General features: G+C 57.4%; 1 protein-coding gene across 3 annotated transcripts in view; it reads left to right on the forward strand.

Moving 5' to 3' along the window:
* The window catches only part of LOC140386406 (transmembrane 6 superfamily member 1-like), a 100,023-nt gene extending 90,054 nt beyond the window's left edge, over positions 1–9,969 (forward strand). For all 3 annotated transcript variants that reach the window (XM_072468722.1, XM_072468723.1, XM_072468724.1), the window contains one exon: positions 7,763–9,969. In XM_072468722.1, coding sequence (XP_072324823.1) covers positions 7,763–7,954 — 192 coding nt within the window. In that variant the 3' untranslated portion in view covers positions 7,955–9,969. The remainder of the gene's footprint in view (positions 1–7,762) is intronic.
* The last annotated feature ends 986 nt before the right edge of the window (positions 9,970–10,955 follow it).

Consider the following 10,955-nt stretch of genomic DNA (forward strand, 5'->3'; position numbering starts at 1 on the left):
CGTCCAGGAGCTGGGAGTGGTCCCGGTCATGCGTGCCACCCAGGCTGACACTGCACGGGTGGCGTCCGCGGTGGAGGCAATGGGTGCGACGGTGTCAGACATGGCGAACGGTTTGCGAGGCCTGGGGCCTTCCGTGCAGGCGGCGTCTGTGGCCCAGGAAATGGCTGCCCTCTCACAGGAGGCCATGAGCCAGTGCCAGCGCCAGATGGCAGAGGCGCTCAACGCCATAGCCCAGTCTCTGCAGGCCATGGCCCAGTCTCAGCAGGCCATGGCCCAGTCTCTGCAGGCCATGGCCCAGTCTCAGCAGGCCATCGCTGAGGGCATCGGCGCCAGTGGCCATGTGCGAGCCGGCGTCGCACTGTCACAGACAGGGTTTGCCAACACCCTGGGCTCCATGGCTCCAAACCTGCAGACCCCTGTCGATACCAGCATGGGCCTCCAGGACTGGCAGCGCCAGATGTCGGGGGGGCGTCGGATGGCCAGTCCGTTCGCATCCCCCACCCATGTAGAGGCCTGGGGGCCATCGGGCACCCCGAGGGAGGAGGAGGTGGTGTGGTCCGTCCCGGCTCCCTCTGTAGGGGAGGTCCCGGTACACCGTGACACCTCGGACTCGCCCCCTTCCGTCCCAGGTGCATCGGATGGGCAACGGGCAGGACAGGCTGGCAGCTCGCCATCCCAGTCGCCCGGGCCGCAGCCTGGCCCATCTAGGCCAGGACGCCCCAGGAAACGGCCGCCAAAGGGATCCAGTGTCAGAGGGCAGGAATCACAGGAGTCCACCTCCAGTTCTGCTGTACCGTCTGGGGAACCACGTAGACGTAGTCAAAGGGCCCGTAAGGCCAAACAATTAGACACTGAGTAAGTTGGCACGGGTGCAGGGCACAGATGAGTTTTAGGGGCTAGGGCACGTGCATGAACTCCTTTGGTTATTAAAGTCAATGTTACACCTACCGAAGCTGCCTTTGTGCTCTGTCCAAAGTGTGCGGGCGTGTCATGTACGTTGAGCGCAAGTGTGTGTGTGAGGGGTGGTCTTACCTCAGCCCCAGGTGAGTCTGCCCCCTTCCCCCTGGGCCGCCATCAACATCCCCCGGGCAGAGGACGGGACCGTGCGCTGCAGTGTCACAGCCGCATGCAGGGATGGTCCGGGTGGATGGTGGTACTGTGGCCATGGGTCAGACATAGTCCAACGATGTAGAGCCAGGACCTCATCGCAGGGCGGGTTGTCATCATCCTCCATGGCCTGCGATAGACACGCGTCCACCCGCAACTGTGTGAGCACGGCCCGTTGTGCCGCCGGTGGATCGGCAATGGGGGGGGGGGGTGGTGTGCATGCGGGTGGGGTGGGTGGGGTTGGGGAGGGGGGTGAGGGTGCTGGGTGGGTGGATGGGTGGGGGGTGTGGGTGGTCGGCTGTTGCCATGGTGTGCGGTCTGTGGCCATACTACCCGATTCCCACGCCCATCTAGTCAGTGAAGCGGGCGTCTATCAGTCTGTCCCGTGCCCGCTGGGCCAGCCGGTAACGGTGGACAGCCACCCGCCTGTGTCTACCCCGTCTGTCCTGACCATTGCCCCCATCCCCCTCATCTGGGGAGGACTGGGCCTCTTCCTGCTGCTCCTCCACTCCGCCTTCCTCTGCCTGCGGCACATCGCCCCTCTGCTGGGCTATGTTGTGCAGGACGCAGCACACCACAATGATGCGGCCGACCCTATCTGACCGATACTGGAGGGCGCCCCCAGAGAGGTCCAGGCACCTGAAACGCATCTTCAGCACGCCAAAGCACCTCTCGAGCACTCCCCTTGTCGCTACATGGGCATCATTGTAGCGGTTCTCCGCCTCATTGCGTGGCCTCCGTATAGGCGTCGTCAGCCACGATCGCAATGGGTAGCCCCTGTCGCCCAGCAACCAGCCCCTCAGCCGGGGATGGCGTCCCTCGTACATGCCGGGGATGGATGACCGCGACAACACGAATGAGTCGTGTACACTGCCTGGGTGACGGGCGCAGACGTGCAGGATCATCATGCGGTGGTCGCAGACCACCTGTACGTTCATCGAATAGGTCCCCTTCCAATTAGTGAACACGGCCCTGTTATCTGCAGGTGGCCGCACAGCGACGTGCATCCCATCGATCGCACCCTGGACCATGGGGAACCCGGCCACGGCAGAGAAGCCCACGGCCCGGGCATCTTGGCTGGCCCGGTCCACGGGGAAGCGGATATAGCGGTGCGCCATGGCATAAAGGGCATCTGTCACTGCCCGGATGCACCGGTGCACCGATGTCTGAGATATGCCGGACAGGTCCCCACTCGGTGCCTGGAATGACCCCGTTGTATAAAAGTTCAGGGCCACCGTAACCTTGACGGACACGGGGAGAGGGTGTCCCCCGCCAGTGCCACGCGGTGACAGGTGTGCCAGCAGGTGGCAGATGTGTGCCACGGTTTCCCGGCTCATCCGGAGTATCCTCCTGCATTCCCGGTCCGTGAGGTCCTGGTATGACTGCCGGGGCCGATACACACGGGGCGCCCTCGGGTGCCTCCGTTGCCGTGGGACCGCGACGTCCTCCTCCCCCTCCTCGTCCTGTCGGTCAGGTGTCCCTCCAGCCTGGGCGGCTGCCGCCTGCCCCTCTGCGGCAGCCTGCGCCGCCTCTCTGGCACGCTCCTCCTCTTCCTCATCCAGGGCAACATAGACATGAGCGGCTGCCACCACGGCGGCCAACATCGCTGGATGATCTGAAAACATGACAGCCTGGTGGGGGGGAGGGGAACGACGACATGTCACCATTGCCCATATCCCCTCCTCCCCCCAGCCAGGTGTCATGGACCGCATGGATCCAACTGTTGGAGGCTGGCACCTGGCCAGGTGGACCAACTCACTTGCCCTCCCATCACCCTCCTCGGCACGGACCCCCCCCCCCAACCTCCAACCCGCACGGACCCCCCCCCCCAACCTCCACCCCAGCACGGACCCACCCCAACCCCCAACCTCCACCCCGGCACGGACCACTCCCCCACCCTCCACCCCGGCACGGACCCCCCCCCCCCCAACCTCCACCCCGGCACGGACCCCCAGCCCCAACCTCCACCCCGGCACGGACCCCCTCCCCAACCTCCACCCCGGCACGGACACCCCCCCCCCCACCCCCCCCCGGCACGGACCCCCTCCCCAACCTCCACCCCAGCACGGACCACTCCCAACCCCCAACCTCCACCCCAGCACGGACCCCCCCAACTCCCAACCTCCACCCCAGCACGGACCCCCCCAACCCCCAACCTCCACCCCGGCACGGACCCCCTCCCCAACCTCCACCCCGGCACGGACCCCCTCCCCAACCTCCACCCCAGCACGGACCCCCCCCCAACCCCCAACCTCCACCCCAGCACGGACCCCCCCCCCAACACCCAACCTCCACCCCGGCACGGACCCCCCCCCAACCTCCACCCCGGCACGGACCCCCCCCCCCCAACCTCCACCCCGCCACGGACCCCCACCCCCAACCTCCACCCCGGTACGGACCCCCCCCCACAACCTCCACCCCGGCACAGACCCCCTCCCCAACCTCCACCCCGGCACGGACCCCCTCCCCAACCTCCACCCCAGCACGGACCCCCCCCAACCCCCAACCTCCACCCCAGCACGGACCCCCCCCCCCAACCCCCAACCTCCACCCCAGCACGGACCCCCCCCAACCCCCAACCTCAGCACGGACCCCCCCAACCCCCAACCTCCACCCCAGGACGGACCCCCCCCAACCCCCAACCTGCACCCCAGCACGGACACCCCCCAACCTCCACCCCGGCACGGACCCCCCCCCAACCTCCACCCCGGCACGGACCCCCCCCCCAACCTCCACCCCGGCACGGACCCCCACCACCAACCTCCACCCCGGCACGGACCCCCCCCCAACCTCCACCCTGACACGGACCCCCCCCCAACCTCCACCCCGGCACGGACCCCCCCCCAACCTCCACCCCGGCACGGACCCCCTCCCCAACCTCCGCCCCGGCACGGACACCCCCCCCAACCTCCACCCCGGCACGGACCCCCTCCCCAACCTCCACCCCAGCACGGACCCCCCCCAACCCCCAACCTCCACCCCAGCACGGACCCCCCCCAACCCCCAACCTCCACCCCAGCACGGAGCCCCCCAACCCCCAACCTCCACCCCGGCACGGACCCACCACCCGACCTCCACCCCGGCACGGACCCCCTCCCCAACCTCCACCCCAGCACGGACCCCCCCCAACCCCCAACCTCCACCCCAGCACGGACCCCCCCCAACCCCGAACCTCCACCCCGGCACGGACCCCCCCCCCAACCTCCACCCCGGCACGGACCCCCCCCCAACCTCCACCCCGGCACGGACCCCCACCCCCAACCTCCACCCCGGCACGGACCCCCCCCCAACCTCCACCCCGGCACAGACCCCCTCCCCAACCTCAACCCCGGCACGGACCCCCTCCCCAACCTCCACCCCAGCACGGACCCCCCCCAACCCCCAACCTCCACCCCAGCACGGACCCCCCCCAACTCCCAACCTCCACCCCAGCACGGACCCCCCCAACCCCCAACCTCAGCACGGACCCCCCAAACCCCCAACCTCCACCCCAGCACGGACCCCCCCCAACCCGCAACCTCCACCCCAGCACGGACCCCCCCAACCTCCACCCCGGCACGGACCCCCCCCCCAACCTCCACCCCGGCACGGACCCCCCCCAACCTCCACCTCGGCACGGACCCCCTCCCCCAACCTCCACCCCGGCACGGACCCCCCCCCAACCTCCACCCCGGCACGGACCCCCTCCCCAACCTCCACCCCGGCACGGACCCCCTCCCCAACCTCCACCCTGGCACGGACCCCCTCCCCAACCTCCACCCCAGCACGGACCCCCTCCCCAACCTCCACCCCAGCACGGACCCCCTCCCCAACCTCCACCCCAGCACGGACCCCCCCCAACCCCCAACCTCCACCCCGGCACGGACCCCCCCCCAACCTCCACCCCGGCACGGACCCCCTCCCGGCACTCCCCCGGAGCCCAGCCTACTCTAACCACCCCCCCCCCCCCCCCCGCCGCACACACACACACACACAAGCCGAGACACACCTCTCCTCACGCAATCAGTCTGCGGCCACGCCATTTCCTGCCCAGAGCCAACTCCCCAGGCCGTCACTCACCTCCACGCTGGTCGGCGTGAGCCTGGAGCACCGGGTCACGCCGATGAAAAGGAGGTTTAATTCACGTCGACGTGTGATGGTCATCACGTCGACGGGACTTCGGCCCATCCGGAAGGAAGAATATCGGCAGGCCGAAAATCGGCTGCCTTGCGCAGACCCGTGACATTCTCCGCGGCAGCGGCGCCATTAACGCCCCGCCGACTTTTCTCCCTTCGGAGACTTCTGCGGGGGCGGGATTCACGGCGGCCAACGGGCATTCTCCGACCCTCTGGGGGGTCGGAGAATGACGCCCCAGATTCTGGACTCTGGGCTCGTGTGAAACTATTTGTTATGTTCCCTGTGGTCTTTGCCGTGTACCTCTTTTTATATCCCTCATTGACTGTATGAATGCAAAAAAAGGGAGGGCGTAATGTTGCAAACCCTCTTCCCACGTTTTGAGTGTATGTAAAATAAACTAACCCTTTGAGTTTACCCTATCTCGTGTCTGCTCTGGGGTTAGTAATAAAAATTGGGACACACCAAAACCTAGGGGGTGGGAAATATGCCACCACTCATGAAGGGGGAGGAAATCAAAATCAAAGTACCCTTCGGTTTACATCAGGTCATGAGCGGAGAAATCAAATTGCCTCCCGTCTGTAACAGTAGACAGGATGTCAACTCACCATCTCATCCAAAACAAGCACCTCAGTGAGTGGGGCATTACCTCAGTACTGCTTTGAAGTGGCACCTTTCTAACTCAAAGGCAAGGCTGTTAACCACTGAGTCATCTTATTTATGGCCTCCTGTTCACAATCATCAATGCAACAGGATATCTGCTGCTGTGATATTAAAAATATAAATTGCTTAACTTTTAACATACCTCTAGCCATCGGTCAGCTTCTCGCTGACACTGGTCACGGATATACAGTTGCATGTTGAGCTGGAATGCTTAGCAACTTGCTACGTAGATGGTTATCTTTTGACTCCATTGGGAGGCCTACTACTTATTTATTCTTTGCTAAAGTACTATTTCTAAGAGCTAGTGATCAATGGTTGTGAGCAGGAATGGAATATAGATTGCTCATTCAATTTTGAAGCTCCAATTATAGTTGAAGAAGAAAAGGATGTGAGGGCAGGAATGAAGTGAGGATTGTCATACGACAATAGACTGTTGGAACGTGACAATGAATTGTGGAAAAAATAGTGTGGCTTTTAAATTCTGGCCTAGCCCATCTGAGAGACCCGGAATGGACAGAAGTGTCCAATACACTTCAAATTTAAAGTTATTATTTGATCCCATCCTTGACCTCTGTTGATGATACCGAGAAAAGTTATGGAATTCCTGCTACAATGATGCTATTTTAAGTGTCAGCTGTCTGCACTAAAAATAGCCACAGAATGGTGTAGACCTTCTTCATTGGAGTGTGATGTTTCTGTGGAAACTAGATTGTTTATGCACCCCCCCCCCCCCCCCCACCGCCCCAGGTCTTCAGTGTCAATCGAACAATATTCATCCAAAGATGGTTTAAGGAAAAGTTGAAGTATTTCCCAACATGCAGCACTTCACGTGGGTTTTCCACAGCTGTCTTTGTTGAAGGGAAGTTGTTTTGTTCAAGACAGAAGTCTTTTATTTTGATTTGGGCAAAAGGGGGGGGGGTAATGTTTCATGATTTCCTCCAGCCCTCTTCACTGGATTCAATATAATGATCTCTGATTGGATGGCTTCAAGCCGATCTTCAATGGTTTAAGTCAATTAAGTTTTTTGTCATCTCTGCTTATATTGCCCATCAGGACTCAATGCCAGGTTTTGTCTCCTGTGATGCATCTTGGGATATTTGGTCTGCTATGGAAACGCAAGTTGCTTTGGAACCAAATTTTCCTCCAATATCAGTTTAGGCTTGGTCCCAATTTAGGTTATATTTACATTGTTGTACTGGTGGAAAGTTATAATGCAAATGCATCCTAATTGAAGCCTCATTTTGTTTAATGCTACAATTTATGGCCATTCCTCCAGGAAGTAAATTTCGACAGGGCAACACTCGCTCATCTCTGCCCTCTGTGTTCATAACCAACCCCCACCTCAAATTTCTGGTTATAACATCCCACAGGTCAGGCAGCATCGGCGGCGACAGAGCCCTATGTTGACTCTTCAAGATCAATGCCCTTTCATCAGAGCAGGAGCCATTTGGAAGGAGAGGAGGACATGACAAGGCTAGCCCCCTCCATCCCTCAATCCGGATACCCACACCACTTACCGTGACATCCCCACTCTCAGGCAACTTTGGAAAACCGTGGAGGATGTCAGACAGGGAAAACTTGCCAGGACATCCCACCATTAGCACCTGGTGGAAAAGGAAGGATTGGGCAATGTTGGCCCTGGTAGTGATAGGATAGGGAATTCACCACCCGACAACCCAAATTTACCAACATTCTTTACTGTGGTTTTGGGATAGGATAATTTCTCCCAATTGTTTGAGATGTCACATGCATCTTGGCAATACAAATAAGTAAGACCCTAATTTATATATCAAATGCTGCATTGATTGGTATTTTGTATAATTGAAGTATTTTAACTCAGTCTTTTTTTCTTCCTCCCACTCCCCTGCCTAAATAACAGGCACAGTTTTCACATATTGGAGCATCCCTTCATTCCAGGACTCCTTACACATACAGAGTACCAGAAGAGGCTTGGCTGGTCTTTCTAACAATAAATGGACTCTATGGCATTTTGCCACAGTTACTTGCCTTCAGATGTGTCAGCAACCCAGAGTTTTTCTTGAAGAGGAGAGAAGACCCAAAGGCGAAGTGACGCGTCAGTCAATTAATTGTTTTATTTTTCTGTCCAAAGTTGCATTATTTGCTAACTAGTTAGGTATGCATATTAAATATTAGAGTGAATTTCTTATGAAGCAAATTGTATTGGTGCTTTGTAAATGAAATATTTTTTCTATTTTGTTATTGGTACTGTTCTTACAAGTTTAGTGTCGTGTAAAGTTTTGGACCTGTGTGTTTCAGAGCAATTGTGAAATAATTACCAAAAACAAATGCGTTTATTATGCACGGGAGAAGTGATTTCTGGCATGAGATCTGTGCCATGTTCAGTCAATTTTTGTGCTTACTGCGTATGGTGCAATTTGTTGCCAAGTGTCAGTTCTGTGCAATGAGAACTGAGCAGAGGGTGAGGAGGCTTTTTATTAATTCATGGGATGTGGCATCGCAAGCAACACCGGCATTTATTGCCCATATCTGATTGCCCTTGAGAACATGGTGGCAAGCTGCCTTCTTGAACACAACCGGGATGGCTAGATAGGCCTTTTCAAAGGACAGTTAAGAATCAACCAGATTGCTGTGGATCTGGAGCCATATATAGGTCAGACTGTGTAAAGACTGCGATTTCCTTCCCAAATGACGTTAATGAATCAGATGGGCTTTTATGACAATCTGATCGCATGTTGGTCACCGTGACCGACACTAGCTTTTTTTATCCCAACTTTCTTTAATTAATTGAATTTAAATTCTTCAGCTGCCATGTTTGGTTTGAGTTCTGGATTGCTGATCTGGTAATATGAACCGGTTTGCTCCCCATACCTTGGGAGTCATTCTCTGACCCCCCGCCAGGTCGGAGAATGGTCGTTGGCCGCCGTGAATCCCGCCCCCGCCAGTTGCCGAAGTCTCCGGTACCGGATATTCGGCGGGGGCGGGAATTGGGCCGCGCCGGTTGGCGGGCCCCCCCGCTCGAGTCTCCGGCCCAGAGTACCGGTAAATTAGAGTAAATTAGAGTACCTATTTACTGGCGGGACAAGGCGGCGTGGGCGGGCTCCGGGGTCCTGGGGGGGGGCGCGGGGCGATCTGGCCCCGGGGGGTGCCCCCACGGTGGCCTGGCCCACGATCGGTGCCCACCGATCCGCAGGCAGGACTGTGCCGTGGGGGCACTCTTTCCCTTCCGCCTCCGCCACGGTCTCCACCATGGCGGAGGCGGAAGAGACTCCCTCCACTGCACATGCGCGGGAAACTGTCAGCGGCCGCTGACGCTCCCGCGCATGCGCCGCCCCGACATGTCATTTCCGCCACAGCTGGCGGGGCAACAAAGGCCGTTTCCGCCAGCTGGCGGGGCGGAAATCCCTCCGGCGTCGGCCTAGCCCCTCAATGTTGGGGCTCGGCCCCCAATGATGCGGAGCATTCCGCACTTTTGGGGCGGCACGATGCCCATCTAATTGGCGCCGTTTTGGGCGCCAGTCAGCGGACATCGCGCCGTTTGGGGAGAATTTCGCCCCTTGTTTTTTCCGTTATTTGGCCTGTTCTTGAATTCATTGCCTGAAAGGGCAGTGGGAGCAGGCCCAATAGTAACTTCCAAAAAAGGAGTTGGATACTTGAAATGGAAATATTTAGAGGGCAGTAAGGAATGAGTTGGAGAGTGGGGCTAACTGGATAACACTTTCAAATAACCATCCCAGATACAATGGGCCGATTAATATTCTGTCTTAGAAGATCCTGTGAATTTCCAGAAGCTGTACAGCTATCGGCTGAGATTTTCCCAACCCGCTGTGATAGGGCCCAAGGGAAGGATGCGCCGGCAAAGTCCACTGACTTTCGGCAGGATCGGACGATCCTGGCAGTGGGCGGGACCGGAAAGTTCCGCCCCATGTTGACATCAGAGTGGCATCAAATGATTTCTTCAGTCAATGTACAGCTCCAATAGTATGCTACATACTCAAATCGTATGGGTTATCTTTGTGATAATTCAGTCAGGCAATGTGAAAATAATCTGTTTACAGAAGGTGAGTTGTCTGGACAGGCCTTCTCTATTAAACCGAATCTAAGTGATGTTTTGTGTAAGAGTTTTCATCAAACATAACAAGGTGATGCATTCATTATTCAAAATTTTAAGTGCTCTCTGGGAATCAGTTTTTAAGGAAATTCCATGTTGGGTGTGTTTGGCTGTACAAGTGTTTCTACCTTCCACTGTATTTAAATGTTGGTTTTCCCCAATCATCAGCAATTCTTTAGACTGATTACAGTCCTGTGAACCAACTTTGGACTTTATTTCTTTTACACTTTGCAGTTTCTCTACCTCTATAACCTCCTCCTGTCTGACTAACAGATCTGTGCGTGCCTCCAATTCTCGTCTCCTGTGGTGGATACAAATTCAGTAGCAGCTATTAAAAACACCTGAGGGAGAAATAGTTGCAAGGAAATGAGGAAAGAGCAGAGGATTGGGATGGCCCTTTGAAAGAGCTGGTGCATACTCGAAGGGCAGAAAGGCCACCTTGTGAGCTGTACTATGCAGAGCCTTGCCCTACCCCAATTTTCATCGTTCCGGCATTGGTGGCTTTGCTGTCAGCTGTTGAGGCCCTAAAGACTGAAATTCTCTCCCTAAACCTGTCTTCCCTTCGACCTACCTCTCGACCTTTAATGATGCGCCCCCCCAAAAAATCACGATTAACACTCCTGCCTCACAGCGCCATGGACTCGGGTTCAATTCCGGTCTCGGGTCACTGTATGTGTGGAGTTTGTATGTTCTCGTGTCTGCGTGGGCTTCCTCTGGGTGCTCCGGTTTCCTCCTACAGTCCAAAGATGCACAGGCTAGGTGGATTGGCCATGCTAAATTGCCATTTAGTGTCCAAAGAATCAGTGGGGTTACGGGGAGAGGATGGGTGAGTTGGCCTAGGTGGGGTGCTCATTCAGCGGGTCGGTGCAGACCCGATGGGCTGAATGGCCTCCTGCACTGTAGGGACTCTATGCTTTGACCAAACTTTTGATCACCTGCCCTGATATCTCTTCATGTTCTTCATGTGGTTCAATGTTCAATG

This window comes from Scyliorhinus torazame, chromosome 12 (assembly GCF_047496885.1).
Source record: "Scyliorhinus torazame isolate Kashiwa2021f chromosome 12, sScyTor2.1, whole genome shotgun sequence".
Classification (NCBI taxonomy): domain Eukaryota; kingdom Metazoa; phylum Chordata; class Chondrichthyes; order Carcharhiniformes; family Scyliorhinidae; genus Scyliorhinus; species Scyliorhinus torazame.